This window comes from Girardinichthys multiradiatus, chromosome 8 (assembly GCF_021462225.1).
Source record: "Girardinichthys multiradiatus isolate DD_20200921_A chromosome 8, DD_fGirMul_XY1, whole genome shotgun sequence".
In the NCBI taxonomy this organism is placed as follows: Eukaryota; Metazoa; Chordata; class Actinopteri; order Cyprinodontiformes; family Goodeidae; genus Girardinichthys; species Girardinichthys multiradiatus.
The window spans coordinates 33,544,861-33,565,642 of record NC_061801.1 but is presented as its reverse complement, the minus strand read 5'-3'; the positions used below and the strand labels follow the sequence as shown (position 1 = coordinate 33,565,642).

Sequence of the window (20,782 nt, the reverse complement as noted above, 5' to 3'; positions counted from 1 at the left end):
CGGATGGCCCCTAATAAAGGGCCCCTGACTCCGTACTCCTGGAGCACCTCCCACAGGGCACTATGAGGGACACAGTTGAATGCCTTCTCCAGGTCCACAAAACACAGGTGGACTGGTTTAGCAAACTCCCATGAACCCTTGAGTACACTGCAGAGGGTGTAGAGCTGGTCCAGTGAAGAGGCATGTCAACCATGACAGACCCACAACATCCAGAGACTTGAGGTACTCAGGGTACATCTCGTCCACTCCCGAAGCCCTGCCACCGTGGAGCTTTTTAACCACCTCGGTGACTTCAGCCTGGTTGATGAAAGAGTCCAACCCCGAGTCCCCAGCCTCTGCTTCCACCAGGGAATGCCTGATTGCCTGGATTGAGGAGATCCTCGAAATATTCCGTCCACTGCCCGATAATGTCCCCAGTCAAGGTCAGCAGCTCCCTACCTCCACTCTAAACAGTGCTGGAGAAGCACTGCTTCCCCCTCCTGAGGCACCAGACAGTTTGCCAGAATTGCTTCGAGGTCAACTGGTAGTCCTTCTCCATCGCCTCACCAAAGTCCTCCTAGGCCGGGTTTTGCCTCTACCACAGCCCGGGCCGCGGCACGCTCTGCCTCACGGTACCCGTCAGCCACCTCAGGAATCCCACAAGCCAACCACAGCTGATAGGACTCCCTCTTCAGCTTGAAAGCATCCCTTACTGCTGGTGTCCACCATCGGGTAGGGGATTGCCGCTGCGACGGGCACCGCAGACCTTTCAGCCACAGCTACGGGCAGCAGCATCAACAATAGATGCAGAGAACGCGGTCCACTCGGACTCTATGTCTTAGACCTCCTCCAGAATCTGGTCAAAGCTCTCCCCGAGGTGGGAGTTGAATACATCATTGGCCGAGGGCTCTGCCAGACATTCCTAGCAGACCCTCACTCTGCGCTTGGGTCTGTCAAGTCTGTACAACTTTCTCCTCTTCCAGCAGATCCAACTCACCACCAGGTGGTAATCAGCAGACAGCTCAGCCCCTCTCTTCACTTGATTGTCCAAAACAGGCGGCTGAAGGTCTAACGACATGGCAACAAAGTCAATCATTGACCTCCTGCCTTGGGTGTCCTGGTGCCAAGTGCACTGATGAACACCCTTATGCTTGAACATGGTGTTCATAATGGACAATCCGTGACTAGCACAGAAGTCCAATAACGAAACAACACTCGGATTCAGATCGGGGAGGCCATTCCTCCTGATCACGCCTCTCCAGGTGTCACTGTCATTTCCCACATGGGCGTTGAAGTCCCCCAGCACAATAATGGAGTCCCTGGGAGGGGCACTATGCAGCACCCCCAACAGGGACACCAAGAAGGCCTGGTACTTCGCACTACTGCTCGGCCTGTAGGCCGAAATGACAGTCAGAGACCTGTCCCCAACCCGAAGACACAGGGATGCGACCCTCTCATCCACTGGGGTGGATGAGAGGCTGAGCTAGGGGGCAGTAGATTTAATAAAAGCATGAATTACTTCATTGAAATCCTGTGATGGGGTGTGATGGAGTTTGAAAAAGTAATAGAACTTCAGTTAACTGTGGAACTGGAAAAAGCAAACATTTACCTTGTCTGTCTATGAAATTTAAAATCACTGTTGAAGATCATATCAACATTTCTTGTAAACGAATGTGTGTAATTGAATAAACCAACGACACTATCAATACCATATAAGAGATATGATTGTCAAAAATATATTAACTTCAGTTTTATTTTAGTATCTATCCATAGTTTTGCAAGGCATTAAAAGAAGAATGACTGTTTATTGGGGTGAAATAAAGAGGAATGGAAGGCGTGTTAAGATACATCATATCCTGTCATCTTTATAAATTGTGCTGGATGCCCTTGATGCACATTTGTTTTACTGTAGGAATATTGAGATCAAGGGTGTCAAATATACAGTAAGCTCCTGCATAAGTACAGTTGAAAGCACTTTTTCTCAAGGTCACTGTCTGATTGAACTGTTTAATGCTCTAAAGACAGTCTATGATTCCCCCCAAGTATTAGCTACATTAATCAAAAAGTGAGCCGCATACGTGGCAGAGATAATGTCCATTAGTGCAGACAGAGTGTCTACATACCGTAGTATGATATTAAGTGTGCTTAATATGTGTTATTGGGTTACTGGTGTGACATTTGAATGACACATCTGCCAAAACAGTTGCACTGGTGCATATGTGTGGTATATTAGGCATCTCAGGGTTGTGAAACTCATGCAATTAAATTCTTCAGCAGGGCCAAAATATCACAATATCAATATATGTATTTCGCTAGCTGGAGACATATTACGTACACATAACAGCATCAGAGGTGTAGAAAAAGTGATGGTAGAGGATTACCTAAATCCCCGTGTCTTCATATACTATGAAAACACGAGGCAGATATACAATATAGTGATGGGGGAATTAAAAAACGACCTACGGTCAAAAGTCTTTGCTATTAATTTCCATTTCCTAGGATTATTCTTACCAATAAAACTCACCTAAATGATCACTCATTTATGACTTCTCAATTTCTATTATGTAAACATATGTGAATAAATATGTCCAAATGTGCTGTATCAACGGCTATCAGTCTTGCAGCATGTATTATTTTTTACCTATTAAAATACCAAATGTAAAGCCCAGTGTTCATTATTGAACACTGGGCTTTACATTTCTGTTCCTTAATAAGCATAACTGTTCATTGTTGAAAAAACCTATTTTAATGTATGTATGTTTTTGATGATATGTTGCCACTAACCGCCTTACTGCTAACATCCAGGGTACCCACAATGCTTTTTTTCCACATCTGACTGGTCAGAGAAAGCCATGGCTGATCAATATATAACACGTTCCTTGAATTTAGTTGTTCAATGCTCTTTAAAAACCACTAATCTACGGTAGCCATATTTTAAAACATTTCAAAAGCACTTTGGAACTAAAGCACTTTGCTTTCCTTCTATGTCATTAGACGTTGTTCTGAATGACTCAAATGCTCTGTATTGTCAATTAACAACAATGTGGTTATTAAGTTAAGTGAGGAGATGTGGTTGCACAGTAGTGATGTGCGAGCCCTGAACGAATTGTTCAGAACTCTTGAGTCTATTTACTGACTCTGGAATTATAATTTATTGTTTCTATTAAATTATTCAATTATTCTTCTCTGTTATTCCTAGCTAGCCAACTACAAAGAAGAAAACTTACACAATATGTAACTGTGGAAGTCTAACTGCACTAACAGAATGGAAGAATCACGGAATTGATAACTCAACTCAACTTGTGTTACACTCAGAGTAACTGACTCAGTGAGCCTAATGACTCAAAAACCCAACAAAGTTTGGAGAGTGACCCACGATATCTCAGCTAATAAAAAGAATCGAATTTCCCATTTTTATTGCGCAGTGATCTTGTTTGTGACCGACAGAATAAAAAAGACTTTCCTTGAATGACACTGTGGTTTCACCTGTTAATTCATACCTAAGTTGTTGTTTTGATGAATGTTCTCAATTACTACAATACATCTAATTTGTTACTTTTTAATCTTCCTCATAATGATAGATTTGATGCTTAATACATGTTCTGTGCTTTTAGGTGCATTTATTATCTGTTGGACCCCAGGCTTGGTCATCCTACTTCTCGATGTCTTCTGCTCCAGCTGCAGTGTCCTCACCTATGAAAAGTTCTTCCTGCTCCTTGCTGAGTTCAACTCAGCTATGAATCCTATCATCTATTCATACCGTGACAAGGAGATGAGTGCCACCTTCAAGCAGATCTTGTGCTGCCAACGACAGGAGAATGTCAATGGGACGGTGGCGGAGGGCTCTGACCGCTCAGCGTCTTCTATCAACCATACAGTGCTGGCTGCTGGCGGTGTGCATCACCATCACAATGAGCACTCAGTGGTTTGAAATAATCAAAAAATGGAAGTCTGAAAGTTGTGGTGATTCTGACTAAATCAAGGTAAATACTAAAGAAGGGATGAGAACGTGGAATAGATTATAGACTGTTGTTTCAATTTAAAAATAGGTGAAAGGAACTGATAATCAACTGGATATCAGATGGATTTAGCAATGAAGAAGAAGCAGAAGAAGAAGAAGGGGAGTAAAAAGAATGATGAAAAGACAATGCAAACGAAGAAAGAAAATCTAATATTCAAAGACTCTGACAGGCTGTTAGTATTTTTTTAGCTGTATATTGTTTTCTGTGTTAAATGTGGTTTTTTTTACAAGCAAAGTTGATATGAATTATTTAAGTAATATGTGAAATGGTAATGCCAGTATAACAATTCTCTTTCTCCATTCAGCCATGTTTAACTTTGGAACTACTATACTTCTAGACATGTGCCACCAAGACAAACACCTTGATGCCATTTTCACATAACGTGTTCCTCTAATTGAGGCAAAAAGAACATCCTCAATAATTAACCACATTTCTACTTTGGTAATTTACACAATTTGAATAAAAGCTGCTCCATACTATGTCTTGTCATGGAGCAGATCATTGTTACTTGAATAGGCATAACAGTATCAACTACCATGATCCATCTTCGGGCATGCGCACCAATATGGTTCTTCATGCATATAAATGATGGTTTTTTTTTTACCCCCTTGCTTTTCACTTCTGTACTTTTGTTGTGATTTTAAGATTGCTTGACAGTCTTGAAAAGGATTAACATCTGTAAGATCAGATAAAAATGTTTGTCACAATCTTAAAAATATACAAATTAGAATTTTTAGTTCTGTTAAATTTTTTTGATTGCTCAGATATATTTGCGTGTCACACCATCACCAATTTGTACCCATACATTGCCGTTTGGTCCATTACTTCTTCCATTTTAAAATATTAACAAACCATTTCAATCCGATGTACATAAACCAATTTGTATTACTTTTATTTTGCTTCGTTAATAAGTATCTTGATGAATTATACAGAAAAAACTAGATATTTATATACACTGTATAAAAAGGACATAACTTTTTTTTCTCACTGTCTGAAATTAAAGTAGACTCCACTTTTCATGTTTTTGGTCATTTAGGATTACCGAAATGTTTCCTATTTGCTAAATGAATGGAATGAATGGATGGATGGATGGATGGATGGATGGATGGATGGATGGATGGATGGATGGATGAGATTGCTATGCCTTTAAACAATTTAAGAAATTCCAGATGATGATGTCATGGCTTTGTAAGCTTCTATAGGTTTATGCAAAAAATTTTAATTACATGGAGGAACTACTGTGGATGCTTTTTAAGACGGGTGTGTTAAAAGCTTTGGAAATTCAAGGAAAATTAAAAGTAATCAGCCAAAACATTAGGAGGAGAAGTACGGTCCTCGACAAGTTTGAAGGTGCCATGTTCATCTTTTTGATCAATTACATGCAAATATTAACCCCAATTGAATGTCTAGCTGTTCAGGAAGGAAATTGATTCTGTGTGAGGGACATTTGGGAAAAAGTGTGTATCAACCTCACTACAAAAGCAAAAGAGTTTGTGAAGATACAGACAAAATCTGGTAACAGAGTGACAGTGTCCACAGTAACAACTGTAACAAAACCTGCTGAAATTCCAGGTCTGAACAGGGTGAAGAATTCATTACCCCTAAAAAGCCAGATGACAGTTTACAAATGTACTCAGGGAAAAGAAAGACTTGGAGACATGACCTGTGGTCGGATGAAACTTAAATTCTAGTTTTTTGCCAGTATTACATTTGAAGGAAAAGGGGCAAAGTTCACAATCCCTAGAACACTGTCCCAGTTGTGAGGTACTGGTTTTGTGGCATCATGTTTTGTAGGTGTTTTGCTCTAGGAGGAATAGATACACTTCACAAAACTGATGGCCTTATTTGGAAACTGAAATAGCATCTTAAGACATCAACCAGGAAGTTAAAACGTGGTCATAAGTAAGTCGAATTAGAATACAATTAGGTTTTACAAATTTCTTTTCTATCTTTAGTCATAAAACAAGTGCAAAATATCTGGCAAACTAGGGGATTGTTGGTGAGACACATTCCATGGGACACGGATCCAATAACCCAAACTACAAAATTGCAATATGATCAAGCTGTAGCACTGTGATAAGCACTGTCAACGCATGTCAAGTCTTCATACATTAAATGTCCAAGACCAATTTAGTAGATTTCAACATATGAAAACCTTTCATGTTTTTATGGGCATGATGCAGATTATCTTGAAAAAAAAAAAACTTAGAACATGTTTTGTTCTCAGAATTTGTTTCCTTATGCTGAATTGGTAGCATTTAAAATGAAATTATTTATTTATCCCAACACTGTTGTTACATCTAAAAATTATATGATTATTACAGATTTAACACATTGCTTGAAAAAAAATTTTTTACTACCATGGTGACCTTGCAACCAGACTCCTTAAAGATTGAATTACGTGTTGTTTATGATATTTATGAAGACAAGTTGTTCAAAGGATTTTACTGCATTGTAGTAAAATGCTGTGACAAGTTCATATCTTAGATGGTAATAGTTTTGTAAATGTGCTCAGTTGGCTACATTATTGGATGTGTTGAGACCTGATCTTTATCTTTAGCGATGTCACCCAGCTAGGCTCTGAGTTAAAAAAAATAACAGATTTTACCAACGTCTTTATTGTAATCAGCCTGAACAAATGATTGAACAGCCATCATGGGGACTATTCAGAAAACAGAGGATTATATTGATCAGTTTTTTTGTGATGTGTCGTTCCTTGAGGCTGATTTAGTCAATGAATTTGAAAGGAATACCATTAAGTAAACCAAATAAAATTTTTCTACACCTATAGGTCAGTTGTTCCATGTTATAAGTATTACAGTAAAAACTATTTGATGTTGATGATCATCATTTTACCAAAGCTGTTACACTATAATATTTTCTACCATCTGTTAAAAAGAAATGAAGATGATGCAGAGAAGAACATGTGATTTAAAGTTTGTTCTGAAATAACAGCAGGTAGAAAGAAAAAAAAATATTTAAGTTTAGGCTAATTTGTATTAAAACAAAAAAATATGACATCATTCTCAGGAAGTTACTATATACATAAAGTTGACTTACTCACCTGCTGTCAAAGTACAAGTATGACTAAGACTCTAAAATCATGCTTGGAGCTGTCACACCTTCTTCTGGCAGACTGGGGCTATGAGCAGGCTGCTAGCAGAGCCAATAAAACTCCAGCCACACATAGATCTGATAAGCAATTCCCTTAAAGGTCTGCTCTTTTAAGATGATTTGCAGTCAGTTAATGGTGCAAAAATCATGTCAGACCTAAACAAAAGCATTTCACCTTCATAAAATCATGTATGTCTTTATAATGATGGTCTCGGTGACCCTTCCTCCAGTTGACTGCCCGCTTTTGTTAAAAACAATTTGCTGAGTATGTTTATGTTACAAGAAATTAAATTGCCTGAACTTTTGTGGCAACAGTGTCACTGATCATATAAACAGGTACATGTATGTAGTTTTTATAAATATGACCATATGAGATGAGCTGACAAATATGATCTATGTGGTTAACATCCTCTTACAGTATTCCTCAAACTAAGTTGGGTTTGTGATTTAGACTGCAGCTGAGTGTCAAAGGTTGCTTATTTTTGTGGCAAACAAACTCTAACTTCTGAATTTACCTCAGTGTCTTGTGCTTTTATCCACACTTTCAGTCTATCTACGATGGAGAGCATTAAATAGTTGGCATTTGGTTGCAGTGCATAGACCATGAGAACATTTGTTTATGCAAGACCTAGGACCGGAATTAAAATAGGGCCAAGCAAAATAAAGCAATGAATGGGAGACATTCAACTTTTTTGCAAGTTTGTTGTAACCATTGAAATATAAATTAATTATCTTCAAAAGGGCTGGGTTGATTTGTCCCTTTGCTATTTTGTAACCACAGTTCTGATGAATAATGTAGATTAATAATTACAATTTAATTAATTGTGCCATGTGCCATAATACAATGCCATGAAAATTAGTTGCTCCCTTGTAGATATCATCTGTTTTTGCTTTTTGTCTAGCTTAAACATTTTAGATCATAATTTAATTTATTATCAGAAAAAGGTTATCTAAACCATTCTGGCCCTATGCGAAAACATATTTCCCCCCTAAACGTATTAACTGGTTGTGCCACCCTTGGCAGCAACAGCCCCCATGAAGAGTCTGCAATCAATGGCATTGAGTCTTTTACATCACTGTGAGTTAATTTTGTCCCACCCTTCTCTACAGGATTGTTTTAACTCAGCCTCATTGGAGTTTTTGAGGCATGAACGGTTTAAGGTCATGCCAAAAGATTGTGTACATTAAAAATAACTATAGATTGTCTAATTACATGATGGAGTTAGTGGTTTTAGCTGTCATCTAAACTTCTAAAGAATAAAAAGACTATTAATGAATAAATAGAAGCATACAGTACATAGACAAAGTCCAATGGGACAGAGACCAATGTTTAAATGACAGCCTAAAACTCCGTTAAACATAATCGGTAAATCAATATACTGTTTAGTTTGCTCTACTAACAATAAACTAAAAAGTAATATTGTCTTTTGATGTTTACCATATTTAGTCAACATGTGATGTTCTATTAGTGTAAAGACTTTGAAATAATGATGCAAAATTATTTAGACTAATTTCTTCCAGTTAAATGAAGGATGAAGCACTGTGGTGAATCGCACCTTACTCACAACTGTTAACAAATTGTTGTTGTTTTTTTCATGGCTGTGTACTTTTTGTGTCCGACTGTTTTTTTTTTTACCCATTAATTATAAAAGGGAGATTTTAGGATTCTAGGTGCCTTTATAATAAAAAAATATTTTATCAATTTTCCCCTCAATGCACATCTGGACACTAGTTCGCGCTCTTCACTTTTTTATCTGAATTTCTAAAGCCTGAAGACCTTAACTGTATTGTCATGCTTGACATTCACTGTAACATTTTTTTCTGACTAAGGAATTATTCATATTACTATGGCAAAACCAACTAAACATCATTACATGTCTGTTAACTGTTGTGTCACTCTTTGCATACCATTGTAATTTTATTTGTACAGTATGTTTGAATATATCTAAGGTATATTATTCCAAAGTTAATCACAAAAAAGTGAAACCTGTCTGTTGGATATAAATGTCATACTTTGCCCAAATGTACTGTAGGACTGTGTTTGTGGTTTGATGCCATCTTTATTATGCTGTGAATGAAATTCATGCAGACCCTATAGAAAACTTTTTCACTTAGTTAAAACTAGGTTTTTTGATGCAGTGCATTCCAGTTTTGTTTAGAAGCGTAACATAATACTAGACTTAGATGGTTGAAAGTCACAATCTTGTTTCACCTATAAACAAAGCCAGCAGTGTTTGCTTGTCACTACATCCAACAGTGGTTTCGCAAAGCAGTGAGGGGACAATTGAAACCACAGGAGATGAGGAGGAACAGCGAGTGGTGTTAAGTTATCTTTAAAGATTGTGTTAATAGCCATGCCTTTCAGTAGAACAAAGAATAATATTAGTGTTAAGGGCAGCAACTTTGTCTCATCATTCCTTTTTTTTATTTAAATCACATATTTTTTATTCATGACCTATATTATTCCTACTGAGATCAGTCCCTATATGATCAGCTTAGCCTGCCCTCCTTTGTTTGCAGTTTGTGGTGAATCCGTGTTTATGGTGACCTTCAACTGCTGTTGTTTGGCACAGCTAGCTTGTGTGACAGTTTGTAAAATTGATCAGCCTCAAGAACTGCAGTAACCAAAGTTTTACCATGTGCCTTTCCCAGATGTAGTCCTGATTTAATTTTATTTGACCTTAAACCAAAAAAATGCCAATCTTTCCTGTACCAGTAGTTTTAGTGTGTAACTGTGACACAGAATTGAATGCATTATTAATAATATCAATACTTTAGAGGTTAATACCAATGAATATACACCCAATGTCATTGTGCTGATATTTCAAAAACAATAAAAACATAAACATTCTAATTTATGTGTGACTGTGTTTCCTGGTTTGATAAATGTGTTGAATGGTGTTTCTGGAAAGGATAAAATGATTACACTGTGTTTAGTCTGACCGTGGGTGTTCCTCTCTGTTATCTGCTTGTGTTTCTGTTTCCATGACATCAAGGAAGCTTGGACAGGGAACAGTGAGGACTGCTGATAGACAGAACCAATGATACATGAACCTTGAGCCAGTTCACACATTTTCGACAGCCTTGGTTTTTAGCAGGAGTTTTTATGTGACTCTTTATGTATTTTTGTTTGAAGAACTAATCTCTGCCTAGTTTGCTTCATGTTTTAACACTCTGGAGCTTGAGGAAGTATAAGCTGAAGAAATTAGTTTCCAAAACTTGCCTTAGCTAACATGCATATAACTTAAAATTGCTATGACCATAGATAGATGGGGTCTGGCCACCAGTGCACCATATTATGATTTTTTTGTTAAAATACATCCAACAAGCTATAATATTAATAATATAATCCAAGCTAAAATGGTTTCTCGGCCATGCTTTAAACAGTCATTTTGACAAATTAGGTTTAGCATAATTTCATTTGAAGCACATTATGTCATATTTTAAAAAGCAGATATTGTTTATTTTTGTCTCAATAATCACAGGTATTTGAACTAAAGTAAACACATGTTATTGTATGTAAATATTATTAATCAGAATTAGTTGAATGAGAGATGATCTTACCTCTCACAATGTGGTGGGTGCGCTAATGTATCATTTCTACTGGGTAACAAAGTCAGTACAGCACCAAGTTTTTGATCGTGGTGTAAAAAATTAAAACAACTTTTTTAAAAGGCCAGGTTTTTGTGATGTAAAAAAAGACTCCACTGTGATATACAGTGTCTAACATCATTTAAGTGAAAATCACTCAAATGCACTCACTGGCCACTTTATTAGGTATACCTTGCTAGTGACGGGTTGGACCCCCTTTTACCTTCAGAACTGCCTTAATCCTTCATGGCATAGATTCAACAAGTACTGGAAACATTCCTCAGAGAGTTTGGTCCATTTTGACAGAGATGCTGCTGATTTGTCAGCTGCATTCATGATGCAAATCTCCCGTTCCACTACATCCCAAAGGTGCTCTACTGGATTGAGATCTGGTGACTGTGGAGGCCATTTGAGTACAGTGAACTTATTCTCATGTTCAAGAAACCAGTCTGAGATGATTCATGCTTTATGACATGGTGCGTTATCCTGCTGGAAGTAACCATCAGAAGATGAGTACACTGTGGTCATAAAGGAATGGACATGGTGAGCAACAATACTCAGGTAGGCTGTGGCGTTGACATGATGCTCAATTGGTACTAAGGGGCCCAATGTGTGCCAAGAAAATATCCACCACACCATTACACCACCACCACCAGCCTGAACTGTTGATACAAGGCAGGATGGATCATTTCATGTTGTTGACGCCAAATTCTGACCCTACCATCTGAATGTCGAAATCGAGGCCCATCAGAACAGGCAACATTTTTCCAATCTTCTATTGTCCAATTTTGGTGAACCTGTGTGAATTGTAGCCTCAGTTTCCTGTTCTTAGCTGACAGGAGTGGCACCCGGTGTGGTCTTCTGCTGCTGTAGCCCATCCACCTCAAGGTTCGACGTGTTGTGCGTTCAGAGATGCTCTTCTGCATGCCTTGGTTGTAACAAGTTATTTGAGTTACTGTTGCCTTTCTATCAGTTCGAACCAGTCTGGCCATTCTCCTCTGACCTCTGGCATCAACAAGGCATTTGCGCCCACAGAACTGCAGCTCACAGGATATTTTCTCTTTTTCGGACCATTCTCTGTGAACCCTAGAGATGGTAGTGCTTGAAAATCCCAGTAGATAAGCAGTTTCTGAAATACTCAGACCAGCCCGTCTGGCACCAACAACCATGCCGGGTTCAAAGTCACTTAAATCACATTTCTTCCCCATTCTGATGCTCGGTTTGAACTGCAGCAGATCGTCTTGACCATGTCTACATGCCTAAATGCATTGAGTTGCTGCCATGTGACTGGCTGATTAGAAATTTGTGTTAATGAGCAGTTGGACAGGTGTACTCAATAAAGTGGCCGGTAAGTATATTTACTACAAAAAAGTCAAAGGTTGCAGTATACTGAATGTGTAGTTGTGCACTAATTATGTTGACTCTCATAAACTTTAAATAAATTTCTAATATCCCAGTTGAATTTTTCCACATTGTCTTATTTCTATCCTTTAGAGAGACATAATTTGCAAACAGGTCTCAAACTATTATTGGCATTTGTTTTTATTAAGCTATCAGTAAACAGAAGGGTTCAAAACAGTCAGTCAGTCATTTTCTATGGCTTATTCCATAGTGGGTCATGAGGAAGCTGGTGCCTATCTCCAGCAGTCTATGGGCGAGAGGCGGGGTACATCCTGGACAGGTCGCCAGTCCATCGCAGGGCAACACACAAACTACCATGCACACACTCAGTCATACAACTAAGGGCAATTTAGAGAGACCAATTAACCTAACAGGCATGTCTTGGGAGGAAGCCAGATTACCTGGTGAGAACCCACGCATGCACGGGGAGAACATACAAACTCCATGCAGAAAGACCTCCGGCCGGGAATCGAACCCAGCTGGAAGGCAACAGTGCTACCAACTGCGCCACCGTGCAGCATGCAGGGTTCAAAACATCCACAACTTTATATAAACAACTAGCTAAAGAAAATATAGGGAAACAGATATTACTGATATTAGACTGATATTATTTCTCCAAACTTGATCAAAGGATGAAACTAAAACATGACACCAAAACTACCAAGATGCCAGCAGCAACACTGAAGGAGTTAAAATCTCCTAGATCATGTGTTTTAGTTTAATGAAACCAAACTTGAACTTTTGGGCCATTATTCCAAATTGTAAGCTTGGCACAAGAACAACACTGCACATTGGCAAAATAACACGGTACCCACCATGAAAGATGGTGGTAGGAGCATCATGCTTTGGGGTTACTTTACTTTGGATGGTATTTCTGATGACTGAAGTTCTAAATATTTCCAAAGTTTGTCACAAAACCTTCAGCTAGAAAGTGATATTGAAGATGGATTTCATTTTTCAGAATCACAGTGAGTCCAACATCCAAATCAGCAAAGGAATCGCATCATGTGAGTAAAATTAAAGTTTTACTAGGCCAGTGCAAAACTTTAATTTTTTTGTATAAAATGTCTTGGACTTTTTACAAAAACAAAAAAAACGTTTTGACTCCCATCCAGGGGTCTTTCTGCATGGAGTTTGCATGTTCTCCCCATGGTCTCTCTAAATTACACCTTAGTTGTGAATGAGTGTGTTCATGGTTGTTTGTGTGTTGCCCTGTGATGGACAGGTGACCTGTCCAGGGTGTACCCTGCCTCCTGCTCATAGACTGCTGGAGATAAGCACCAGCTTCCGCTTCCCCGTGACCCACTATGGAAGAAGCGGTATAGAAAATTACTGACTGACTGTTCATTGGAATGAAATACAAACTGAACTCCAGCTTCAAGCAATTGTTGCTCTGTACCAGTTCAGAGCTTTTGTAAAATCATTGTAGGCTGCCTCGTCAGTGTGGTTTTTTTTTTATGTAAACAATATTTTTTATTCTATTTCTGGTGTATTTATGGTGCTGCCCTTTTGGACTGTCCTCAGGACTTCTTTGTGAAGGAAATATTTTAACTTATTTGGACTAACCTGTTAAATAGCTTTTATAAATTGATAAAAATTCATAATTTCACAGTTGGATATTTGGAAAACCTTGGCAAAGTAAAGGGGGCAAATATCCAATAAATATTAAGCTTTTTTTCCCACAAAAAGACAGTATTTGAAACCATGTCAAGACGGCCAAATTGTGAGTCTGTATCCATTTTTTAATCACCATCTTTGTAGACCATCGCTCTATTCAATCAGCCACTGTGATGGCTTGTTACTAGAACATTAACGTCAGTTGTCCAAATTGTATTAATTTCTAAATCAGCAAATAATGTTTTTTGCATTGTATTCTGTTTGGCATTGTAAACTGGTTGTTTGAATACTTAGCAACTGTGTTCTCTGCTGACTTTCAGAGCTAATTTGACCTCCAATTCCTTAAAACAAAATAAAAAGACATATGTACACTGAACTGTGATATCACTGCATTGCTACATTGGCTATTAGTTTTAGTTTATTCTCATTCGTTCCTTTTTTCCATAGTATATTCATTTCCCTTATTCTTTTTTTATTTTTACTTAGTAGTTTGACTGTTACCAGCCTACTGAAAGAGTTTGTTTACTGAAGCATTTTGACTTAAAGTTGAAGTAGTTTGATAATAAATTCTTGTATTTTGGAAAGACATTGTGTTCATTCTGTATATGTGTACAGTGCTTGCTGTTTGAGAACGCCAGTGTGCGAATTCACTACTTAATCTACTGTTCTATAATACCACACCTCACCAGACAGGTATTCATAAAACAATAACTGACAGAGATGAGGGCTGTTTGGCTAGTATTTCCTGGTAATCAGACGGTTCCCCTAAATTGGTAATTTTTATAAAAGTTATTAACTTTATTCATAATTGCCTTCTGCACTTATTAATAGTTATTTATTTCCTAACCAGACCCCAGCAACTGCATGAGAAATTAAATGCACTGTTCAGATAGAAATGGTCAGAAACAATTTTGTGTGTCATAGCACAGTGTGAAATAAATAAATGTTCTTGCTACACCAGGCACATGTTTTTATTGGAAACTATTAACTGTTTTTTGTGTGTGTCTGCTTTCTGCTGTTTATTGTTCCACAGTTTTGGAGTGTTTGCCTCCAGCTGACTGATATATGCCTCCTTACTTCCTGTTGCTCCTGAATGGACCAATGAAAGCCAATATGACCGAGCAGGAAATTCCCCCAGTCACTGACTGAAGGGGATGTCACATCAATGTCAAGTCAACATGGACACTTTCCATGATTCATATTATGGCTTGCTGAAAAAGCTAAATTGTTCTGTCTGTTAAAAAAGTCACTGAAAGGATTGAAAGGCTTGAAAAGATAGATTTATACATTTCCATGCTACCTGAGTCCATCAACAAGTCAACAAGTTTATAAAAGCTGAACTTCAAAGATTCATTGGCCCAAAATATATTATCATGGCAAAACAGGAAGGGATTCTTAACTCGAATAGTGTTCAGCTGCCAAACTCCAAGAGCTGCTTAAGCCAGCTGCAAGAAAGGTTAGAGCATCCATTCAAAAAACCTTTTGTTTGAAGGAGAGATTATTGACTAATTCCGGAATTCAGGAAAGGAAAGGAAAGGAAAGGAAAGGAAAGGAAAGGAAAGGAAAGGAAAGGAAAGGAAAGGAAAGGAAAGGAAAGGAAAGGAAAGGAAAGGAAAGGAAAGGAAAGGAAAGGAAAGGAAATTCTGAAATAAAGCCCAGATGTTGAGGAGGTGAAAAGTGAGATGACACAGAAGGAAGTGGGAGAGGGAGAGCCTGAACCACAGTTTGTGTCAAAAAAAAGAGGGATGACCGGTCTAAGGCCAAACTCCTTTCTAGCCTTTTCCAAACAGTTTACACTGGGTATCCCCAAAACACACACACATGCATTAAGCTTTTCACAGACACACCCATACAGTGACAAAATCAGTTGGCAAAGATGTTAAAAAACAGCACAAATAAATGGGACGTCTTGCATAACGTTCTTAGTTATGCAAACAGAAATTACATTTACAAAGACATTGCAGTGCACCCAGCTTTTTACTCCTAAACGACACCCTTATAATCCCTCGTGTGGAGAAAGAAATCACTGCAGCTGCAGAGAAAACAGAACACTTCAGTACCAAGACTATGCACTTGAACATAAGTTGAATTTTAAATTATATTGTGTTTTAACAAATTAAATCAACATCTTCATGTTACATCTCTGACTCTGCTTAGACTTCTATGGGTTGGCTAGATGTTCCCAGTATTGAGGGGATCAGATATCCATTTGTGCACAAGAGATGCCCAAGTACATTTGTTTTAATTTATTCTCAAGTTCTTCTTCTCATGGCTGCTCTTTTTTTTTAAAGGAAGGCTAATGGAACATTGTGACCACATGTAAAACATTAACTGCAGTGTTTCCAGCTGTTTCAAAAGTGTTTCACAAGTCAGCTGATTTCTTAAATGTGCTGACAGTAAATTTGGCTTAGGCTAAAGTGCATCAATAGACAGCTATAGTTATTTCCTAACATTCATAGCCCATTAACCTTCCTATATTTTGTCATGTTACTAAATGTGTATTAAACCATTCTGAGTCACCTTTTTGAGGAACCGCCTTTCTTTTCTTTCTCAAATTTTCCAAGACAAACATCTCTAACATTTATAAAGTAATAAAAAATGAGAATCTATTCAGAACAACATAACTGATCTGTTTTTATTTACATTTTATTGAAAAATGCAATGTATAAGAATATTTATACCTAACTCAATAATTGATGGAAGTCTTTACTGATTTCACAGCAATCAAACCCTTCTTGTAATGTGTTTTTATGGATTTTCACTGGTACTTGGATTATTTATTTTTGGTAATGAGCTCCAAATCTTTGAGGTTGGAAGGTGACCTTCCCATGACCCGTAATGATTAGAGACAGGGACTTGCATTGGGTTACTTCCATTTCGAAGAAACACTTTGGTAAAATGAAATGATTATTTTATACCTAAACCTAAATCTGCCAGGGGCTTGAATCATAATTTTGGTCGTAGGTTTAAATATCATGCAGCTAATTGTTAGCAAAAGTCAATTACCGGACCTCATGTAGTAAATGCACAACAAATTGATCCATATTTCTTAATTTATTAGTAAAACAGAGATGTATATTATTTAATAAAAATCAAGAGTTATAAAAATAAATAAAGGAATTAGATCATACTTTATGTATTGTAACAAATAAAAAATATCACACCACAATCAAAAAATTGCTGAGGTTATCCTTGATGCATTAACAACTGACGTATCAAAACGGTTTTTAAAATGATGGGAATCATTAATTTATGCATCCATACTGTGTATCAAGTCTGATCTCTTAGATAAGAACTAAACTTTTTCTTTTTAAAGATAAAAAATTAACCTGCCTATAAGAGCAAATCTATTTGCCAATTTGAGACAAATGATGGCTTATCCTTACTAAATTCCGTTTTTAAATCACTTTAAATAATAGATCAAAGAAAAGGTTTATCATAATTCCCATTAAAATAAATATGTGTTTAGGAGGTTGAAAAACACATTTATAGATTGAACAGTGAAAACCAACAGCATAACAAAGAAAAAATGCCTCAAATTGAAACTCATATAGCACAACTATCAGAATTGACTGAAAGTGTGCACTACCGTGGAATAATCTAGTGTTAATTTTAATAGCAATGTTTTTGAAACATTAGCATGATATCCTCATCTTATACATGTCATATTCTAATGGCATCAAAGAAACATTTAGTCACACTCTGCCTCTTGGTTTGTCCTTTAAGCTTAAAAGTTCAGAACAAGAAGAAAATAAAAACACAACAGCTGAAGACCCAACTGATGAAAAACATGGCTTAAACATGTGTTGTTGAAATGATTAAAAATGACCACAAATTTGTTATTCAAACTTGTCATATACTAAAAAAGTACATGGCAAGTGACTTCAACTGAGAACAAGTTATTTTAAAAAGGTGTTCTTTAGGACTATTTAAAACACACATACATTTCCCAAAAGCTTTTACAAAAACCTAGAAAAACAGGAAAATTAATGCCTATTAATCTTGCCTTTTTTCCTCCTAATCAGATTATAAACTTTGTCTCTTATAATATCTAAAGGTATTGTGGAATGGAGGAACGGGGCTGACTAAACTGAGAATAAATACAGAACTATAAATGCTCAATAAAATAAGAAAATGTTCCCGATCCAATCCTGAGTATTGGATCGATGTCTCTGTATTTTTAAATTATCTGTATTGGAGTCCCCGGAGAAACTGGACTCTTGATACATACTGATGATTTTCTTACAACTTTGTGTGTCTGATAATAAAGGAACGTAAAGGCTATGTTGGTGTAGCGTCTGGGATTTTGTGAGCCACACACTTAGCGAACCAAAGAGTCACATGCTACACAGCCGATGTTTAACAATCACGCCTTTGTATGTGTGTCCGGTTTGCAAAACTGTATTTAAGCTCATCCACATTGTTTTGTTGAAAAAAAATCTGGATTTGTTTTTTACAGTGCAAGCGTTTTTACATTAAAAGATAGACTGCATGAAAGTGTACTTTCCCGGAATCATATCCATAGGCTTGACGAACTTTAATGGTGTATACGAATACATTCAGTATCCACAAATATCTATTCTTACGTGACTAGAATCTCTATCAGGAACAGAAAAATCCAGATCAGAGCATACCTAATAAAATCTAAGCCAACAAATGTAACAAAAACTTTTACAAATCAGCTTAGATTTAAGAACTCTAAAAAGTGCCAGAAACTGAAATTTATCTAATATTTCCTTTTTTCAATTTTGGCAAAGTCCCCCAAGCTGTTAGCACCATTTCATTATATCGAACTATTTGTAGGAATTGTAAATTGTCATATTGATATTAGGCATGGTTGGGGTACTGTTAAATTTTGTCTCATCTTGAGCTGGCTAGTGGAGGTGGGCAAGTCCGGTCCTGGGGTTAAATGTCCTATATATATTTGATGTGCCATGGCTCCTACACACCTAAACAAAGTACTTCAATTATCTTCCAAGCTTGACACCCCATTGTGCAACAGTCTGGTATTGACCCATTCATTCAAATCAGGTGGTTCAAGCAGGGAGACATTTTATTTCTTTAATATCCGTCTTATATTTGGGGTTTGCAGTAAGTCTGGCATGTCAGATGGACAGCATTAGGATAAAAAACATCTGAAACTAAAAACTAAACCATGGCATGTCATTAAAAATAGGATAGACGTAATAAGATTTGATGTCCTCAGAGAAGGAACGGGCTGATGAAGTAGACTTTACCAAACAATCGGACTTTTCTATTTATGCTTGTGCATGTGTCCACATGCAAGCAAGGTTATGAGTCAGCAAAATTATGAGTCAGCTTCAGCCTCTGCTGAAGCATTTGTGTTCATGCTGTTTTTATGTATTCGCTCCAGTATCCGATGTATACTGCTAAAGCTTGGCCTTTCTGATGGGTGTGTGCTCCAGCAAAGACGCATCAGATTATACAGCTCCAGAGTACAGTTCTCAGGACAGGAAAGGATGTGACCATCCCTTACATAGTAAATAACCTCCTCATGGCTCATACCGTAATATGGCTGCATGCCGTGGGAGAAAATCTCCCATAACACCACACCATAGGCCCACACATCTGATTCAGTTGTATAACGATTGTAGAAAATTGACTCCGGGGGCATCCAGCGTATGGGTATAGCATCGTTCTCGTTGGCTTTGTAGTAATCAGCCGAATAGATATTTCTGGAAAGGCCAAAATCTGCAATCTTCACAACCATTTCTTCTCCAACCAGGCAGTTGCGGGTTGCAAGGTCCCGGTGAACAAACTTGCGCTCTGATAGGTAGGCCATTCCTGCAGCGATCTGCTTAGAAATGGACAGCTGTTCTGGACAGGTGAGAGACCCCGTCTCCACATCGGAGGATAAACTGCGAGCTGATAGGCTAGCCCGACTAAGGGTGTGCACAGACTCGGCTGGAGACTGGCGACGGAGGAATTCGTTGAGGTCACCTTGGGCCATGTACTCAAATAACAGACACATTGGCTTACCCACAGCACACACACCTAAGGAGAGGACACAAGAACAACAACTCTTAAATGAGATAAAAGGCAAAAACAAAACAAAATCTCGACAAAATAACAGCTCGAATAACTTCATATTCTATTCATGTTTTGTAACATGGTATTCATAAACACAACATACCAGTTTTTGTTCTCTGACTGTTTAGCTGGTAAATCAGATTTGCCCAATAGAGGATCAAAAATACCCCACTGGAACTTGAACTGTAGTCTTATTTTATCTGGTCTGTTCTCATTTTAATTTATTGCATAAACTGTGAAAGTTTGTAGAGTTATTGCCCCAAAATGTACAGTGTCAGGATAATTTATGTTTGATCCTATGTCTGTGTTTGATTTTCAAAGATAAGTTCTATGACCTGCTGGTAGTAAAGTTATTTGAAATGTTTTTCAGTGTTGTTCTAACCCACAGATGTTTACTTTCATTCCTAGTTGAGATCCCAAAGTCCTTGAGATTTAAATTATGTCAGGCAGGATTCCACTGAGGACCAAGGTTTAGATGAGCAAACTTGTGTAGTCTGACTTTGAGAATTTGTGAATGTAAAAAATTACTATAGTCTTCAATTTCTAGCCATGGGTGTATATATAATGTAGTGTGTGAGTCATGTATGAAGCTCCCTGGATTATCTAGTATTGAACAGTAAAATGTGAGGCAATCTAAAGCTAAAGGTTAAAGGCTAAATGTTTGGCCAAATTGGGGAAAGCAGACGTACAGTAAAGATAGTTCTACAAGATACTAAAATATATCAATCTGGTATTTATAGAAATAACTTTTATGATGTGCGTTTATGGTTGTATTGTGTTTATATTCTGTACTGTATACTGTTGTTTATTCAGTTGTTATTCCGTTGTGACGCACTTTGTGACATCCTGTCTGTGAAAACGTGCTATACAAATACATTTTACTTACTTACTTACTAAATGATCATGAAAACCTCCTCGACTATACTTAGCAATCTCCATGAAATCTCACTTTTGTTCTGTGATACATTATTTTGCTTATGTAGTTACATATCACATCAATGTTTATT

The 20,782-nt window shown here is 37.5% G+C and overlaps 2 protein-coding genes across 4 annotated transcripts in view; one reads left to right on the top strand and one right to left on the bottom strand.

The window, feature by feature from the left end:
* The window catches only part of lpar1 (lysophosphatidic acid receptor 1), a 58,061-nt gene extending 48,092 nt beyond the window's left edge, over positions 1–9,969 (top strand). The window contains exon 3 of the mRNA XM_047372352.1: positions 3,594–9,969. Coding sequence (XP_047228308.1) covers positions 3,594–3,910 — 317 coding nt within the window. The 3' untranslated portion in view covers positions 3,911–9,969. The remainder of the gene's footprint in view (positions 1–3,593) is intronic.
* The window catches only part of musk (muscle, skeletal, receptor tyrosine kinase), a 92,726-nt gene that overhangs the window by 18,262 nt on the left and 53,682 nt on the right, over positions 1–20,782 (bottom strand). For 2 of the 3 annotated variants that reach the window (XM_047372349.1, XM_047372350.1), the window contains one exon: positions 16,764–19,739. The exons of the other annotated variant lie outside the window; for it this stretch is intronic. In XM_047372349.1, coding sequence (XP_047228305.1) covers positions 19,033–19,739 — 707 coding nt within the window. In that variant the 3' untranslated portion in view covers positions 16,764–19,032. Of the gene's footprint in view, positions 1–16,763; positions 19,740–20,782 lie in introns of those variants that run through there. 3 annotated transcript variants of the gene reach the window in all.